This window comes from Fulmarus glacialis, unplaced genomic scaffold (genome assembly GCF_000690835.1).
Source record: "Fulmarus glacialis isolate BGI_N327 unplaced genomic scaffold, ASM69083v1 scaffold3333, whole genome shotgun sequence".
NCBI classification, from domain to species: Eukaryota; Metazoa; Chordata; class Aves; order Procellariiformes; family Procellariidae; genus Fulmarus; species Fulmarus glacialis.
The window spans coordinates 1-19,769 of record NW_009203431.1 but is presented as its reverse complement, the minus strand read 5'-3'; the positions used below and the strand labels follow the sequence as shown (position 1 = coordinate 19,769).

Below are 19,769 nucleotides of genomic sequence, written 5' to 3'. Positions count from 1 at the left end.
TGTGAGTGACAGAATCAGAAAAGTATTCAAATCACTCAACACGAAGAACCTGAATTAGGCAGCATAGTTGTTGTAGGAAGAGACAAGTACCTTTGTAGCTCCATTCAGAAAAGATGAACTTAGAACAAATGACCTGTGGCAAAGGAACACTTTGTTCTTCTGTTCTGGTTTTGGGGTTCGATTTTTTTTGGTGGGGGCATGTTTTAAATGGGGAAGCTTTTCAAAAGGGGAGATTTGATAAAGTTTTCTAAAGATGTTTGTATGCGCTCTGAAAAGGCTTCATTCCCATCTCACACATTTAAAGATCCCAGGAGTTTCATAACCTAGCCTGTCCAACTGTTACCTTATAAATTACAAAGTCATCTCTGATGGGGTAGGAAGCTCATAATAAATTGCCGTAAAAACTAGGACCAGAATCCAATGAGATGAGAGATTTGAAGATGGCTTTTCTCACAACAGCCTGAGAAGGAGAGTAGCCCCTTATGGTATTGTTTGGATCCTGTGTATTTAGAAGAGATTTATATTCAGATATCTATTGAATATGTGTTCATGAAAACACAAGAAATCAGCTAGTAAGGATCCAGCAATGGAAGTTAGTGGAAGCTATTGTCTGCTCAGCAATATTTCTGTTCAAAAAAAAATCTTCTGTTGAAATCATTCATATGATGTGATACTGTGAGGCTAAAAACCAAACGCTGGGGACACAGTCTTGAAAGATTTGGCCTAGTTGGAGAAACATATTGAATAGATGTTCTGCATAAAGATGAGGCACCTTGCTTTTGGGCTGTCACATAAAGGCAATGTTTAAGCAACCCCATTCTTCAGTATGACCGTTCAAAATTCTTATGAGGGTATCTTTTATTATGCAGTCAACTTTGATAATAATTTGTAGTGATTGCTCAAAACTAACATTTCCTTCTGCTATCTATTAGAGAGCTACTTAGAGAAAATTTCCTAACATATGTATATAGGTTTGCATTCATCTTCAGTGTCATTGAAACCAATTCCCAATATACTATATGTTTAGTAATTATGTTTAATATGCAATGATGCAGATTAGTGACCCTGAATTTCCTGAATTAAAATAACAGCATGAAAGCAAAAATATAAGTATAGATTTATTAGAGAAGTTATCTAAAATACAATATTATTTTCCTCTTTAAATTAGAGCATATATTATTTCAACCAAAAGATAATTTTGTATTATTTCTATGGTAATAACAACTTTTAAAGATAATACTTAATTTAGGACATTTTTAATTAAAAAATCCAACACTACCATTAAGACATATTCAAGGTTGTTGATAGCATGGGTAAAAATGTAAAACGGTCTCAAAAATATTTACATGTCAGTTTCTTAAAATCTAAGTCTAATTCTCAATATTCATTTTGCCTTACTTTCTCAAAATACTTTTTTTCCTAAGACATATCTAGATTCTGTATTCCTGTGCTTTTCATAAAGCTTCAAGTTATCGTTAGTTATGTGTACTATCACACCTGTGGTTGAGGTTTCTTAAAATGGCTTATTTTGCTATCATCATATCCTCTCCCAAGTAGCCAACATACTGTCTTTTACCAAAGTGTCAGCTGCAGTAATAGTCACCAAAATGCACGCAGCCACCCCCCACCATGCCTCCCCCAAGCCCACACCGTAAGAACCCTTTCCTATTTGGCCAAGAGCCTTTCACATTTCATTAGCTGGCATTTTAGATGCAGAGCGAAAGAAAGAATGGATCTGGGAGACAAGATGTTGCCAGGGCACACATGGCAAAGGTTTGATTTGTGCTTAGCAGAAGGGGCTCCTCACAAACACAGCAATTTCTAACACACTCAGCGCTGAGGTTACTGGAAGGAAGCTCTGACTTCTCTGTTCTTCAAAGGCTGACATGGGCGCCAGTTGTCCACCATATGACACATGGGCTCATTCTCAGCACTGAAGCAAAGGCCACGGAGTTTGCACATCTGTGGAAAAAGGCACAAACATCCTCAAACGCATGCTCTTGTTTCAGCCGGACTATTTGAATTGTACGCCTTGGGCCTGAGCCAGAGGTCCAACTCAAAGTTTCGCCAGCACTAATGGTCTAGAGATGGCATCACCACCCACGTGTCTCTGCATTTCATCCACACCATCTCCTGCCCCTGACACAGGCTCTGCTGTCCACAAAATATCCTAGCAAGAAGAACTAAGAAAGCACAGAAAACAAAGACCTAGGCACACATTTTCTGAACTCTGCACAAAGAGCTCTTTGTCTTTGATCCAGATCTGAATTGAAACCTTTTCAGAATCCTTTGCAAGTTGCACTGGTTTGGCTCTTTTGAAACTTGGATTTTTTGTGTCCAGTTGATATTAAAAAAAAAAATTGACCTTACCCTCGGGTCAAATTAAAGCGGCCAAATTCCTTCAAGATATCTTGATTTTCAAATACTGTGAGAGGGAAAACTGCTCCACATCAATGGGAGCACACCATAACATTTTAGTGCTTGTTCTTAAAGTAAAATTGGTGTTTGCACAGTCTGATGTAATAAAAGCACCTTGATGTCTAAGTGGGCATCTCCAAAACTAAGAAAAAGGCTGTGCCAAAATAATAACCCGCCCCAAATGTGATCTCACGCAGACAGCTGGAACTGCTGACAGAAATATGTAGGTGTGATACAGGATTTTGTATGAGTCAGGCTGCAGGCCAGGCTTTCCCTCATTCAAGGAGGAAGGTCCCCAGCAGTGACCAGCCCAGGAGAGGACCTTACCTTCAGGACCGACTGGAACAAAGTTCAGAGCTCAACCTCTGCCAGGAACTGCTGTGTCACTACAGCAAATAACAGGCTCGCTACACCCTGCTGTAATAGCCAGCTTTTATCTATCTTTGGAAAACCAATTCAAATTAAACCCAGTGTCAATACTCTGCTTTATGGTTCCTTGTTTTGATCAGTTTTGGAATGAAAAGGCAAGCCGCCACACACACTGTTTTGATCTCAAATCCATCTTTGAAATGTCGATGGTAATATGGAGGGGTGTGTGTGGGAGAAACAAGTAGTGTCTTTTACCACTTGCAGGTGGTTAAAGTAGGTGTAGTAGGAAAAACAACTCTATTTTGGTACATGTGCTCCTGCCCTATAATAAAACCATATTTACAAACCTTGGATTATCAATAGCAATACCAGTAGTTTAGAACAAGTAAACAGTGTCAACTTTAATGCTCCTTTGCAGTTTATTAATGGTAATCATTGCTGTAATTATTATTTCCAATAGTTCTTCCTTGTCATTTATTCTATCTTTTATTACGTTAAGTCCCACAACAGCTGTTGCACTTTTTTCACATCAGCTGAATAAACCCCCTAGAATTATGTGTATATTGTTAGCACGTCTGCCATTGATAAAAGGAATTTAAGAGTTTGAAGGGTAAACTAAAGCCCTTCAGGCCTAGTTTATATTTGTAGGCTTTAGGTTCTATTTATATCTCCCACGCACACAGATGTGAACCCAAGGATGGAATCTTGCCTCTATGTAATTTCATTAATGGATGGTGCAGAAAGCTAGGGCCAGGAGCGATTTACTCTGCACAAGCTCCTTCCTAGTAAGAAGAATCTATCCTCCTCAAGCTGCTCAACAGAATAAAGGATTTTTTCAGGCAGCAGACTTCTGGAATCTGCAAGTTTTCTCTCTTCGAAACAATGCAGTTTTGTTAGGATTGTCACAATTCTGCGTGGGATTTCCCAGTCTGTTCTGTGCTGAATAGAACTTGTAAAATGAGCTCTGTGTCCTGGAAATGCTGAAAGATCAACAAACCAACTACAGATCTACGGTGTGAGACTGCGGATGCAGAATATATGCTCTTCAGACGCTTGGTAAACCTGTTGTTTTCAGGGCAAGTATACCCAGATAGGTGATGTGTGCACGTACAGCAAACCTGCTGATGCTCACAATATATGCTAGACGAATTCTGCATGTGCAAATGGTCCTTTCACGCATGCTACAAATTTCCCACATTTTTACCACATGGCAACTCTAACCACGTATCTGGGAAGTCTTGATTAAATTTTTAAAACTCCCCAAATTTTCCCTGGACTGTGTCCAAATGGAGGACAGCCTTACATTTTACAGCAAACTTTACTTCCACACACAGAAGCGGAGTCCTGCCAGAAGAGGATAACCACTTCAGATAGATACATATATTTTTGACATGTGATACTAGCTAATGCCCTGCATAGCTCTGCAGTAACATAAACTGCCATTTCATAGATCAGCAGGAGGGCTGAACCAAAGCAATCGATACGACTCCAGTACACATCTACTGGCACCATCCATTGGAGACGTACCTGCTCGGGGCTGACAGTGATGGGCTCCTTCAGAACGTGCCAGACCACGCATTCGAGCAGTGGGGGAGTGGTCAGCGAGCCGGGGTATGTCCAATAGTCTCTGCATGCAGGAAGCAGTCCAGTGGGGTCAAAGTCTGTGAAGGAAGCTTGCTTCCCCTACAATAAAGAAAGTTGGTGGGATAACGTCAGGGGAGAGACATCATACACATGCTGGGCTTGCAGTAGTAAAGTCTCCTACAGGAAACTCCATGTTTGGAGAAAGGCAGAAATGGAGTTTGGCATGTACTGTTGAGTGCCTCCTACAATACCTTTGGGTTAAAGACTTTCAGCAATGTATTTCTTACATTATAAGACTTTTGAGACATTGTTTTTCATTTCAAATGTTGAATTTATGTTCTTTGCTCCTAGAGATATGATCTGACTCTGCTTGACGGAACAATGAGTTTTCAGATGCCATGTACACCGATTGCACTGGAAATAGAGAACCTGGGAGATCTGTTGGAGAGTCCATTGCACTAAATGGCAACATCCATTTACCTCAAAGGGAGCCTGATGACAAAGATGACAGCATAGTCTCATTCTTTACTTTTCCTGCCCATGTTTCTCATTGGCACAGGCCTTTACCCACTATGAAGGTAGCTAATTACTCAGGAAGTACTTTTCATTTCTCATTACTCAGCTCATTAAGATCACATACACACTTTACACAATATTTTAATTACAGAAAGGCTTTTCTTCCTAAGAGTTATATATCCTGATCAAACTTCTTATCTGGACTCCCCCTAGAAATAGCCAAGAGAAGAATGCCCTCTTGGAGGAAGGAAATTTATGCCACAGATGCAGAGGTGAGGGGAATTGCCTTTTGCATCTGTCACCACTGACTAGAAAGAGCACCTGGAAGAGTAGTTTAGATTAGGAAGATGAATCCTACTGTATAGATTTAAATGCAGTTAAAAGACAGAGAACTGTAGTCACAGAGATACAAAGTGATCACTGTTCCTAGTATTCCCTGCCCTGTACCACAACTTCATTTGAATCTCTTTTGCATTTAAGATTACAGGAGCATTAGTGCTGATGGCAAGAAGGTTTGTTTTACTTTTGTACATATAGCAGACTGGGAAGAAGTAAATAATCCACCTTCTGGAGAAGATAACAGTGCAGTTGTGATTGGTGTCAATCAACACAGACAGCAAATATTACCTTGGTTTGAACAGAGTTCAGAGCATCCACAACTTTCTGTATTTCAGGCCTGGCATTTCCTACCTGTAATACAAACCGTATGAAAAGAAAATAACCATGCACTCTCATGATACCTTTAGTTTTCTGTTACAGTTCTCAAGGAAACATTTTATAGTACATTTTCCCGGCACTATTTCATTACATAACAGGAGTGTTACAGCAAATGTGACCGGAACTGTCTCTGTAAAACCATGCCAGTCGACAGTCAGCACAAATGGGTCAGCCAAGGACACTGGACAGAATAAAGTTATTTTCATTTACAGAGTGTGGATTTATTTTTGGACTTGAGCTGTTCTTTTTTCATAGAAATCTCCCTCCTAATAAAATACAGTGAGGCCAGGACAGCGTGCACACTGCTGGGGCACAGTCACCTTCTCCAACTAGCTGTGAAGACAATTCAACTAAGACAAAATGCTCTGGACACTTAACAATGACAGGAAAAGGAAAATAGGTGTTATTTAGGCTGGTCCTACTGCAGATTCATACACACACAACTTTGTCAGTTATGTACCTCACCTTTCACTGATAAGAGTTATGGGGGTGCTGGTTGACAGCCGGCTGAACATGAGCCGGCAGTGTGCCCAGGGGGCCAAGAAGGCCAATGGCATCCTGGCCTGTATCAGAAATGGTGTGGCCAGCAGGAGTAGGGAGGTGATTGTGCCCTTGTACTCGGCCCTGGTGAGGCCGCACCTCGAATACTGTGTTCAGTTTTGGGCCCCTCACTACAAGAAGGACATTGAGGTGCTGGAGCATGTCCAGAGAAGGGCAACGAAGCTGGTGAAGGGTCTAGAGCACAAGTCTTATGAGGAGCGTCTGAGGGAACTGGGGTTGTTTAGCCTGGAGAAGAGGAGGCTGAGGGGAGACCTCATCGCACTCTACAACTACCTGAAAGGAGGTTGTAGCGAGGTGGGGGTCGGTCTCTTCTCCCAAGTAACCAGTGATAGGACGAGAGGAAATGGCCTCAAGTTGCGCCAAGGGAGGTTTAGATTGGACATTAGGAAAAACTTCTTTACTGAAAGAGTGGTCAGGCCTTGGAACAGGCTGCCCAGGGAAGTGGTGGAGTCGCCATCCCTGGAAGTATTTAAAAGACGTGTAGATGTGTCGCGTAGGGACATGGTTTAGTGGGCATGGTGGTGTTGGGTTAACAGTTGGACTTGATGATCTTTAGAGGTCTTTTCCAACCTTAATGATTCTATGATTCTATGATTCTATGATTGTCGTGGTGAAGGCAAGTGTGCTGCTATCGGGCCACCGCAGTGATGAATAGCAGTCATACTCCACTGCCGCTGTACAATTTTTATTTGTAGAGAAAGCCAAGAATTTGGAGCACCATCTATCTAGTTTGCTATGGGTTTATGCAGTATAGCATAATGCTGCCTTATTCTGTATTTTAGGCTCTTAGGTCTCCCTGCAACACAATGAACATACTGGACTCATCCAAATAACGCAAAAGAAAAAGTTCAACTAACCTTCATGAAGATGCCTACCACAGCCAAACCATCAGGATGCTTCACAGCTTCAGCAAATTTACCATATTTTACATTCCAGTGAACAATATGGAGCTAGGAGCAAGAAAACAAGAAGCACTATGAAGATGATATTCCATCCACAATATTTTACAAATGAGGATGCAGGGAAGTAATTTATTAGACATTAAAAGCAGATGGCGTTTTACTGCTGAGATTTAAAAACTTTTGTGTACAGTTAAGAATTTGTTGAATCATTCATCTACTTTCAAGTTTCGTTTACGCAAAGAGATTTCTGTCATGCATTTTATTTTGCTTCTCACTCTTATTCCCAGATGAGTTTTAAATGCAAACTGTGACTATCGTTCTGCTTTTAGTCTGGTGAAACTCCTGTTATGTTCAGCATGAGTTTTTCCTGCATGCAGCCTGCAAGATTTTGATACAGTATTTTAATGCTATATATCCTGGAGTTCTTATCAACACTGAAAGACATTATTATCCAGTGTCAGGGAGAGGAGGCATTAACTACAGATCTGACCTGCAATCTAGAGAGTTTTTAAAAAAAAACTGTCCTGTCCTTTTCTGGAAAGCCTTTTAAAAGAATATGAAATGAATCTCCAGGTCACATTAGCCAGGATATTGCTTTATTTTTTATTTCTGAGTTATTTCTAATTGAAGTTCATCTGGCTGTTTCCCATATGTACAAGTCAAGTTGAGCAAGTAATTATGGTATTGTGAACAGATGTAAGGCAATGGCAAGTTTCTCAGATAAGACAAAGGGTACTTTATCTCATGAAAAAGCAGCAGAGCCAATGAATTTGTGGGGCCATTTCTTTTATCCATCAATGCAAACCACAGGTATGTTCAGTCAATGTGCATTTATGAAAGGGTTAAAAAAGTCTGTAACAGCATCCAGAGGTAGATTTCTAAACAGGGGACAAGGAAAGGTGGGATGCAAGGCACTAAAGTGACTCCATTCCTGTAATGAGACTGTAATACAGTCTTAAGTGGTCCAAGGGACATCTGGAGTCTTAAGCATATTACAAATAGTGCCTTCAAGGCCTCACTTTGCTACCTGCCCTCTTCACAGCTCCCCTTGCTTCTTTGCTACCAAAAGATGAAAGGGCCTGCCCCAAAATTATTCTCTTGTTTATCTAAATGTCTCTGATGTTAAAAATTGAAGCCAGGAAAAGGCGATGTGTGTGTACAGAGGTACTGCGATTCTATTTCTTCATAATTTTCATGAGTCATCGAGAAAGCAAGGAAAAAAAACAGGGATAATTAATGCAGGGTTTTCTGCTTCTGTAGTCTCTTTGATATGAAGTAACTGAAAAAAGTATTACAAGAGACCTCCAATTCTAACCTCTGCTGTTGCAGGGAATAGGTCCTGGGGTGGCATTGTACCACTATCTTCTATGGTAACCCTCATAATCTCTTGCCTATGAAAATTTGTAAAGAAGCTGCTACCATGGTGGAAAATTTAAAAAAAAAAAAAAAAATTCATTATACACAAAAGACTGGAGAAGGTAAATCATATCCTACCTCTGCATCATACTTCACACCATCCACAGTGTGCTCAGACCCTTGGCCCTCACAAGATCCCCAGTGAATGTGAAACTGTGCCAGCCTGTAGACTCCATCCAGCGCTCCCCCTTGCAGCACTGCAAAGCAAAGAGCCTCCATTAGCATCTCCCATAACCTTTGCTATCGAGTCTCACTTCAAACTGGAACGTCCATCTCAATTCTTCCAAGTGAATTACAGTTCATTGCTCTGCATGCTGTCATGCTATTCCATATCATCCTCAATGGTACATTGCTGCAATACGCCAAAATCAATAATAAATGTATAAAACTGTAAGTGACTTTACAGTGAGTGTTTCATCAGCAATTTAACAGGCATGCTAATATTACAGGTGACGAGGGGAGAGCTAAAGATGTAACTTTTCTGTCACCAAATAAATAAAAAAAGGCCAAGAATAGCCTTTGTAAGAGGCCCATATAGACTTATTCTTTGAAAGCACACTTGAAGACCAAATCATCTTTCACTTACTAATGTACCCTGTACCTTCATTTTAGACACTTTATCCATTTAGGCCTTAATCCTGCAAATCCCATGGTAGATTGGATTGAGTAAAATGCTTTTGGTTGCAAATTAAACCTAAACACCTGTTAGCTATGGGCTGCAGCAAGGTAAAGCACTAGGCACAGTGCAAGGCATTGCAGAGATGCGAATTCAAATCTCTTGTCCCTCCCATCCTTTACTCCTCAAGAATGAGTTTAAAAAACTGGTGGTGAAAATGGCAATGCCTGCAGAGGCAGATTTTTTAAAATATGGATTGGAAATGAGGCATTTACTTATGCTGTCCACTATCTGACATTACTCCTGCTATGTGACTGCTGTAAGTGGAGTGCCCAGCCACACTTTCAATTATACAGGAGCAAGTTCCCCTGAGCTCCCTCATTCTGCTTCTTAGTTTTAACCTTGTACTTAAACTGTGACCAATCACCATTATGATATGCAGGATCAAGCCCTATTACTGCAAAATGCTCAAGGCACAGACAATGTCTCCTCCAGTGCAGCATAAAGCACAGAACAATAACAAATAGTTCTATTAAATAGAGCTATTTATCCAAGTTATTAGAGCAAGGTTTCACATTGTGGGTTTTTTTTCTTTTTTTTTTTGCTAAGCATCTCAAATTCAATTAAATCTTTAAGATGTTAATATTTAAAAACAAAAAACATTTTAAAATGTAATTTGAAGTGTTATATATCTTAGAGATCAATTTCTCTATATACATACATAAATAGATATATACAATAAAGTGACAGAAGAGTGTTGACATCAGATATTACATGTAAGTGTGCTCTGTGTATGTGCCACAAACAAAATGGTTCTGTGGAGTAAAGATGCTTTCCTCTCAGTTTGCAATTAGTCTAGACACTATCACAGTACGTGCATGTGTGAAAATATACATCAAATGTGATAGGAAAAGGTCACTGTCTGTTGGTTTGAATAATTCTGATTATATGCAAGCATGGACAACAACAGCCATGGATACTTGGCAATGGGGTGAGAAGGATTTGACTAAAAAACTGGAATACATGAAAATTAAATATAAGATATATATAAAACACATTAGTTTCCACTGTGTGCCTTACACATGCAAAATTTGGGTTCAGTGGACAAATTTAGCATTTGCCTGGGGCTCCTTCTTTGGTAAATATATTTAGAAGTCTCTCTGTATTTCTATTTGAAAAATGTGAATATATGTTCCACTGCAGTCTTCGTAATTTCCGATACCATAGCCAACACTGAACAGCCAACAGACCAAGACTTGCCCTACCTATTGCCAAGCTATGTGATACAAAGAAGAATGGCTACTTAAAGTAATTAAATAGGAACATATCTTATTCTACTTTTATGTCTCTGCATGTGCTAGTTGCCAAGAAGCATAACCGTTTCAAGCACAGGACTACAAATCAGAATGCTTTTTTTCAGAACAGCGACTGTGAATGTGCATTAGTTTCTTTTGAAAATGAAGTAATTGGTTGCTATGTCTTTACAGATGCAAAATCATTTCATCCACGCAATATCATGTTTCATTTAAAAATTATGCCATGGAGTTGCAATGTTTCAGTTTGAGTTCCTTTGGCTAATGGACTTGCTGCTCATTGCAGGTATAAATGGACTGAGGTTCCACCATTCCTCAACCTCAGAAAGCACTAGCGCAGCACAGGTTAATCTGCCATTATTAATCAATGGAAAGCATGCTGAAAAGCAGAACCATGCAATCTTCTTAAATCCATTTGCAGTGTTATTTCTCTACACCGTTTGCTATAGTCTCATAAAACTCAAAAGATGCAGAAAAATCTCTTCGTGGTTTTTGCTTACTTTTCTCATTCTGTGGTTCTCAAATCCAGCACTAGCTTATTTTGACTCATAGCAGAGCATTCAAAGAAAGTAATAATTAGATTAGTGTAAATTAATACAAATTCAGCAGGCTTAATTACAGAACAGCCCTTCTTGTTCTAGTCTACATTAAGCAGTTATTATTATTTTTTTAATACTTCTCAGCCTTTCCAAAGAAGCAAAATTTAAAATTAAACTTAAAAGGCGAAGTAGAAATGTTTGAGCTTCATTTTTCCAGCACAAGATTTTTAAACCACGAATAAATGCTACCAGCTTTTGCAAAGTAAAAGTTCATCGAGAATCAGAGCAACATTCACACCGGGAACTTCCCTGTCCCATGTGACATGAACATCGATTCAGGCCACACTGACGACAGAAGTCCAACCTTCCATCCCCTTTTTTTGAGGGATGGGGAAATTCTGATCCGTATTTGAGCATCTCATCATTAGTTTCCTTCCTTTTGAAATTAGTATTAGTGTGCACCATCCTGGAAATACCTGTGTAGCTGTGCTCCCTTTTGTTATATAGCACAGCCCCAGGTGCAAGGTGAATACAGCCCCAGCCAACCTGAAAAACACATTCTTCTCTCACAGGTTCATCCTACTCAACACATTTACGTCAGTAACCTGGTCACCATAGATGTGTAACAGCCCAAGAGGCGACAGCTTGAAAATGCAATTTTTTTTTCTATTTGACAGTTATTTGAAATGTTACAGTGAGACAAATTTGGAGCTCCTTTGCTTAGATTAAGAAATGGTAACTGTTTTCAACCTTCTACCCTTTACTGGAGAAGTTATACTAGTAACATCCAGTAACTATATTGCACTGTTATTAAATGATCTCATAACATTTTCTAAATTAGGTGAACATAAGTATTAGCAGCGCTAATTTGGAAAGTCAAATAACCACACAAACTGTTCCATTTATGTCTGTGGGATTTCTTAGAGAAAGAAGGTGAACGCGATTTGCCTCCATTACACTTCCGTAGAATATTTGGGAGCACACAGAAATCAAAGGGCATTTTGCTGCATTTGGGACAGCTGAGGCCACACAACTTCACTGTTCTATTAAAGGCAACTGTAGTTACCCTTCCCATGTAGGACAGAACAACTTTGTAAGAAATACTGTGGACCACATCATATCTTTTTTCAGGAAGTGGCAGCATCCACAGCTGTGAATTTTTGCAGGAATACTGTGGGATTACTGTTATTTAGTTACCTCCTATGGGATGTTCTCTCTATACAGAGTAGGAGACTAATAAATCTCATCAAGGCAATAAACCTGGGAAAGAAATAATCAAAATGGCTAAACTACAAAATCATTTCATGGGTTAGACTGAATTCCATCCTGTCATACGAATTAGTGTGTTAAGAAAAATACTACTCTAAAGTTTGTTACTCTGAGAAAATGTTCTTCAAATGGAAATCACTGACAGCAAACTACTTCCACTAGCTGAAATAACGGGTCCGCTACAGCACAATGGATGTCCAGAGCTCCAAACTTGGGAAATCTAGTTCTAGTTGAGATTCCACCTAACAAAAACCTAGCAGCAGGACATTTCAAGCATCTACCTTTGAGGACAGCCCTCTTGCACACGCATTGCTTTGGCATAAAGGAAGCCATAATTTTGTATCAGCCTACAGTAGATGTGCACATGTAGATGACGTTGTAGGTATGTGTGTATGTAAATATATACATAGTATATACATTAATGTTAACATTTTGTAAGCTTTTGTGTATACACAGACATCTGTATGATAGAAAACAGACCTTGAGGAGACAAAGTAGATGAAGCATCACTTGAGAAAAAAAAATCTTGAGCGCCATGCACTATTAACGGCACAAAAAAGGCTCTTACGAGGATGCTCAGGGATTAGCCTTGTGTTCTTATGCAAGGATGGGCTTCCCCGTCTGACAGACTGAAGAGTTCAGTTAGGGTGAGCTGTTACTTCTGTGAAACATGGAGTACAGAGCGTCACATTTTGTGAGATATTTCCTTCTTTATGTTATCTCTTTCAGACATTCCTCCTAGGACGCTGTATCATGACAAGCAAGAGAGCAAGAGAGCACGCAAGACTGTAGGGATCATACTTGCAGAAAACATCTGTAATGGGTTTCCCCAAGAGAAAAACTACGTAATTGGTATCTCATAAGAAAAAAACACCCTACTCTGACCTTGCTAGAGGGTTAGCCTGATAAGGCAACAAGGATGTTTCACAGAGATATAGACCAGAATGAAACATCTGCCAAAATGCAGCAGGTCTGCAGACATGTACATCGGCAGTGGGTCAGTGATTCTGATTCACCTCAGCTGAACTATTTCATCCAGACTGGGTAGCAGCCAGAGAGACTCTGACCTGCTTAAGGATAAAAAGTCATTTAGGTTCTTAACTTTCCTCCCACTCCCTGGGACCCATGGAGCTTATTTCTCACGTAGTCTCTTAAATGGAGATTCTCTGAGAGTCGTAAGGTGCTGTACCAAGTCCCTGAGCAGCCTTCAATCCTCATGTTTCACTGTATGAGGTGACAATGACTTTGTAAGGAGTGAGCTGGAAGCATTAAAATTCTCTTAAAAGTAACAATTTAAAGTTTAATTTCTGATGGTAATAGCGGTAATAGCTATAATACTAATCTCAGTGACTGCTTACAGTACTGAAAATTGTGTATTGGACATGGTGCTTATACTACGTTGAGATCTAATGAAGGATGAACAAACTTAAGGTGTGAGCATTGCCTCTAAGTATGCAGCAGTCCCTCATGCCTATAAGAAAATGAACAAATACATCGGCTGGGAAGAGTAGTCATGGTGACATCTGGCACACAGCTTCATTATGTCTTAAAAATAAACTTTTCCAAGTGGCCCCAGCTGATAACAGCTGACTAGTTTCTCCTGGTTTTGCACTCAAAGCACCCCTAGAGGAAGAATTTGGCAGAAGGGAAGGAAGTTGCCATGATTCTTAAACACACAATCCATGTCAAATTTCTGCTCAGAAGTTGCATGTTAAAAAAAAAAAAAAAAAAAGTGAAGAAGGGCACTTTTGGGCTCTGTAAAGAAATGAAAGCCTGAAACATGCAGGACTTATCTCAAGCCCTCTCATCTTCCTTTCTAGTTCCTGGAAGCACTAGGACTATTCAAGTCACTTCCTTGTAGCTTTTGGTGATCCCAGTTCACTAGAGAAATGACTTAATAATCACACACCCTCTGGGACCTCTGACTTTCTAGTCAAGCTGTGCACAAAAGTACTTGTGACACATGGGCAGGTGTCTGAATACTCTAAGCTATAAGCAATCAGTTCCCTGATTTATGATTCAGAAGGGTCAGCACATTGCTTAGGCTATATTGCATTGTGGACCTTCAATCCATGACTGTATACTGATAACATGCAATATTATTCTGGCATAGCTAATGTTACACCTTCGGAGCTGGGAAGCCTAAAAATAGCCCAGTGGCAGTGACTTGGATTAAGAGTTGTGCCTTAAGGACAGCAGACCTGCGTGTTTCTTCCTCAGTTTACCTACTGAGGCAGAAGCGTAGGAAAAGAACGGCAGCACAACTTCCAGAGGAACTCACTGCCAACCCAGCAGTGCTAATGCACTGGCTGTTGAATAACAAATACCACAAAATAAATTGGTTTGTTTACAGCAAGTCATAATTCAAGGCAGTTGAAGCTTCCTCATTAATATTTACAATTATAGGAATAATTGGGCAATCTGTTTGATTACAACTACTGAAAGTCTCCCAAGCGGTGCTTGGAGGTCAATACAGTATTTTCATTTCCCTAGGTCTCCTCGTCATTTTAAAGTTCTACTGCAACTGAGTATCTGCAGAAGTGTCAGATTTACTTGGGACTCTGTCTTGTATTTCAATATTATCTCTAGTTCAGCAGCAATGAAGGAAAAGAAAATTATTAAGAGACTCATCCACTAGCAGAAATTACCAGTCCATTTAGTAATGTCTCTAGAGCCTTACACCATAGTTGCAATTCACTTCTGTCAGGTTCTACAGTTAAATATGATATTTTAACATTCTTGTTATGGAACAAATTAATTGCCGATTGTCTTCTTCCTTTAATAAGCTCATCATGCACATGATCAGAAAATACCGATACAGTGCCTACTGCTGTGAGAATTTCCCATTTGAATTTCAGGTTTTAGGTGAAAAGTTTTCCAGGAAACTTACACAGAGAACACCCTGTAAGCATGTTACAAAATCTTCTTTCGGGCCCTTGAGGCTTCCTTGAGCCAAGTCACTTCCTGTGGTTTACAGCTCTGAGAAGCCGCTGTTCGCTGCTATCTTTTAAAGTGACTGAAACGATTCACTTTGTCCTTACAGCAGACTATAATATAAAGCGTTTAATACGATAAAATAAGAACCCTTAATGAGACACTCCTTTGCTATAAATTTCCTAAAGTAAGGTGCATTCTTATAATTTAATGGTTATCAGCACCATTTGCTTCACTCGTACATGGAAGGTCAGGTCCCAAGATACAAGAGTGGATGAGCCTGAATTTGTAGTTTTATTCCTAGTGACGCTTAATGACATATGAATTTTTGCTTTTATTTAAAGTTACAGAAATTTTGAAGATGAATGCCTGCAAACACTTGAACTTTCACCGCTATTAAAAGATGGGACATGAGAACTAAGAAAGCAACTGCAAGAACTGAAAGGAACTGCAAGAACTGAAAGGAGAAGAGAAACTAAGTAACAACTAGAAGAGGTAGTTCACTGTTGCTTTCTACCTGCAAGTCCAAGAAAACATTCCGAAAGATTGCAAGGAAACAAGACAGAAGGCATCCTTTTTTCCTAAGGGAAAATCACGGAGTTTCAGCAAACAAAAAAGTTCATAAACATGGCAATGCCGATCTGTGAATTTTCTTTCCATAAACCATTTCTGCCAACTAGCAACTGTGCAATATGAAGGGGATTCACTTTGGGAATTGACTGAGCCTTTAGAAGCGTGTTCCGGAATACAACAGCTGTCACGTAGCCCAAGAAATTCAAAGGCTGTACTAGAAGAACTGAAATAGAAGATTTGGGGGTAATTGCTTAGGAAGAGGGTTTTTCTAAGCATGCTTAGTAACATCTAAGCATATCTAATAAAATTAACAAGGAAGTAAAACAAAGTCAGGTTCTAAAGCTATCACAAAGATTTTAACACCATTTCTCTGTTAAAACATCATTGTAAGAGAAAATCGTATAGGTCATAGGCATAATTACAACCTGAATCAAGAGTTACGTCTATAAAGCTCCACCTATTAGTAAAGAGATCTTCTAAGAGCAGAGAAGAAAGCACTTTTTTCTGTGAAGATACACTAGTCATAAATTGCACATAGATTATTTTTGTTTAAAAAGTTAAACTTTTATTTTACATCCTTACTATGCTAAAGAATATAGATGGGATACAATTTTAAGAAATCCTATTTTTTCTTTTAGATTTTTAGTTTTTCACTGATATGGGCAGAAGCTTTACACTCCATATTCTTGTATGCACACACATAATATAACAAATACACATTTCGGAGGAAGAGCCTTTTTTTTGGTGGAAAAATATTTTACTTCAAAATTTTGAATATTCTGATATCTACTTGTTGTTACTTGTGATCAGCAGCATTCACATTACATACTTTCTGAATCAAAGAAGTAAGTAACAACTACTTTCAAAGAGTTTTATCCAAACATGTATTTTAGCTTTCTTACCTATTTTTACTATACAATTACTACCTGTATTTTTTATTGCAAGAACTCATTTTACATACCCTGAAGAGCAGGAGTCAGACATTAATACCTAGAACTGCTGTTCAATTTACTTCAGTGTCATTAGTTATGAGCCTGAAGATTCTTAATGAATGGATCTACTTCTTTGTTTGTGAATAATCTTCAAGACATGAGTAATTGCACACAATGATCTTATCACTTCATTTTGCGCCTACTACCACAGATAACTCATTACTGCATATGGGACAGCTCATAGGAGCACACATTATAGCCCATGGGAAGTATTTACAGGATTTTTGTTCCATTGTCTTCTGTAAAACACACCGGCACATCACATAATTTCACATAGTTTCTCCTTGTGACTGTTGTGTGATGTCTAACCGAGAATTTGGTACACATTATAGTTACACTCACATTCAGACATAGGAGTGAATCAAGCACAGTCAAGGCAGACAGCTCTATTTTGTGTAAGGAAAGTAGGTTACCTAGTTAACTGCATACAAATGAAGCCATTAAGTGTGCTGCCAGGTAGATTCTATGCACTGTAGTTTTCAATAGGAAGTGTGATACTGAAGGATCCACCCTTACCTGGCCTCATAAAGATCTGTTTAATGCTTTTTTTCCTAAAGAATAATCAGTTTCTGATTCACTAATAGAGCTACTGAGAATATTTCTACTTGCATCTCCTATCCTCCCACTCTGAAAGCTGTGTCACTGCATATCTGTCAGAGGATCCCTGTCACAGATGTTCTGGTTCTGCACCAACTTTTTTCATAAAAAGCATTCTTCCTACAGACATTTCTTTAGATTATTTTATGTTCCTGCCATTTTTTCCTCCCAAGTTACCAAATACAACCTAATTTTCACAGTCTTTCCAAACTTATGCACACACAAAGTGAACCCATAATAGTTTTGTTACACTGTGAGGACCTGAACCTGTTTCCTTAGGGCTCAGTGAGAGCAGTAAGACAGTGAGAGCAGACTTGCATGTATCTGGTGAAAACATAATCCCCTTTTTTGCACTCTGAATCATTTACCTTACTCCCCGCGACGTTGTTAAAATGAACACACATTCAGCTCCTTCAGCTCCTCAGTGCTTCAGAAAAATAAACACTAAGTCTGAATACTTCTTTCTTTTTTTTTTTTTTTTAAAAAAACCATACAAATATTAATGTGGATACTCTGTGTAAATTATACATGGACCTATGTGTAATTTAGACGACTGTGAACATGTATAGCTGACCACTTAATATTGTTCAGTATAAAGACTGTAATTAAAATACAAAGTCAAATTCTTAGTGCAATGCTGAATGTCTGTTATACTGTTATATTACATGACCTGCAAAACCCCCACATTTTTAGTAGGCATGGATCATTTGTTTTCAGCACCATTCCCTAAATGACATTGCCAACGAAATGCTTAGGAAAAATAGGGCACTTGCTCAAGCAAGTTAAATCAAGCAGTATCTAGAGAAGGCAGTGACTTACAATGGGATTGTTTTTGCTGTCTAAATTAAAAATAAAGGCACATTCATTGTAGCAGGGTGATGATTTCTTCAAATGTAGCCAGCTGAAAATCTACAATTTAAGACAACCTATAAAACCCTTGTTGCAACTGCAGCTTGGATTCCGTCTGTCCATCAATGCAGCCATTCCTTTCAGTAATGATTACTAAAAGGTTTGCAGGATTCAGTGCTTTATTTCACCATACAGTACGATGAACAGTAAGACGCTATGGTATGACTGCCTGCTAGCAAACTTTGTAGGAATGTGTCAGATATATTATCTTTATCTAGAAAGCCCAGAGTCAAGAAATGTCAGGGATAATGCTTGTTTAAATTACAGAAGAACAAAGAGGTATTTTCTAATCATTCCTCTGTTTCTGTGCTAACCTGGGAGCATATTGGCTTCAGAAATATGAAATAATATTTTGATAACCAACAAAACTATTTCCAAACCATTTCTACTTCAAGTTGTTAACTGTAATCCTTTGTTAGTTTAAGGCAAATTTCTTCCTATAATGTATTCTGCCTTTTCTTTTAACCATTTGGTCGGTAGCTTATGATGAGTTAAAATTGTTCTTGTCAAATAATCATCTGGGGTTTTTTCTCTCCACAGCTGAGCTCTTATCCAAATCCTTCTGATTTAAACAAACATAAAGCAATTCACTTCTCTGGAGTTTAGAGCAGGGCGGCTCAAAACTGCCCAGATAGGCTTAGTTTTCTTCTAACAGGAGCTCGGTATCATTGTAGTCTAGAGGAGCTGAATCCTAAGGGCTGAATCCTGACCTTGCTGAAGCCAAAACACTTTGGTATTTTTTGTCTTTAAAAAAACCTATGGCCTCTATAGACATTTTAGTAGCAGTGTTGGCAGCAGTTTCTCCCATCTCCACCCCTACACATGAAGATGAGGTCTCACCTGACTTGTCTGAAGAATCATCAAACTCCACGTTGAAGGAGTGCCCGTTGTTGACTATGTTTCTAGCCGTGCCGGCATCGTAACTGAAGCTGAGAGGCTTCAGAGAAGAGTCGTACTTGGCAGACTTGCTGCTGATGGCAATAGGGGACTGGCGCTCTCCATTGGCGATGGGGAAGTGTTCGTGCCAGTGAGCGGGTCCTGCAAGACAGCGTAAAGCAGCTCAGTGGGAACAGACACGAAGCTCGGGGGATGTAAATGATAACCTCACTCTAGAAACCGGGATGTTTTAACACTAGCATCAGCCTTTAATTTTGTACCATCTGCGCGGTCTGCCGGTGCCGGCCGCACAGACGAGCGGAAATCCCACCTGGGGACCAAGGCAGGGAGCCGGCAGTCCCTGAGCCTTGGAGGCTGAGCTTTTACCGGGGAGTCCTTCTAGAGGCCACCCCGTCCTGCTGGAGCAGCGCCCCGTCCTCCCCTCTTCCTTGCGCCGTTACCGAAGTAAAGCGATGACAGTTGGAAACTGGAAGACGCTCCAGGCAAACCGCGCAGCGCGCCTGGCTCGCTGCTCAGGCGCAGGTGGCATCTCAAGGTTAAAAGGTAAAAAAAAAAAGAAAACGGAAAAAAGTGCCACCGAGCTCATTCCCGCTCGGGACAAGGGCTCAGTGCGACAAGCAGCGGGCACGTCCCGGGCGCCGCTCCCG

General features: G+C 39.7%; 1 protein-coding gene across 1 annotated transcript; it reads right to left on the bottom strand.

The window, feature by feature from the left end:
- Nucleotides 1-1,108: 1,108 nt before the first annotated feature.
- On the bottom strand, nucleotides 1,109-10,930 carry LOC104074484 (carbonic anhydrase 2). The gene is made up of 6 exons (XM_009574623.1): nucleotides 10,913-10,930; nucleotides 8,562-8,680; nucleotides 7,023-7,115; nucleotides 5,515-5,577; nucleotides 4,315-4,470; nucleotides 1,109-1,962 (listed from the first exon to the last, which is right to left on the bottom strand). Coding segments are annotated over exons 1-6 (552 nt in total). The 5' UTR covers nucleotides 10,914-10,930; the 3' UTR covers nucleotides 1,109-1,842.
- Between the last annotated feature and the right edge of the window lie 8,839 nt (nucleotides 10,931-19,769).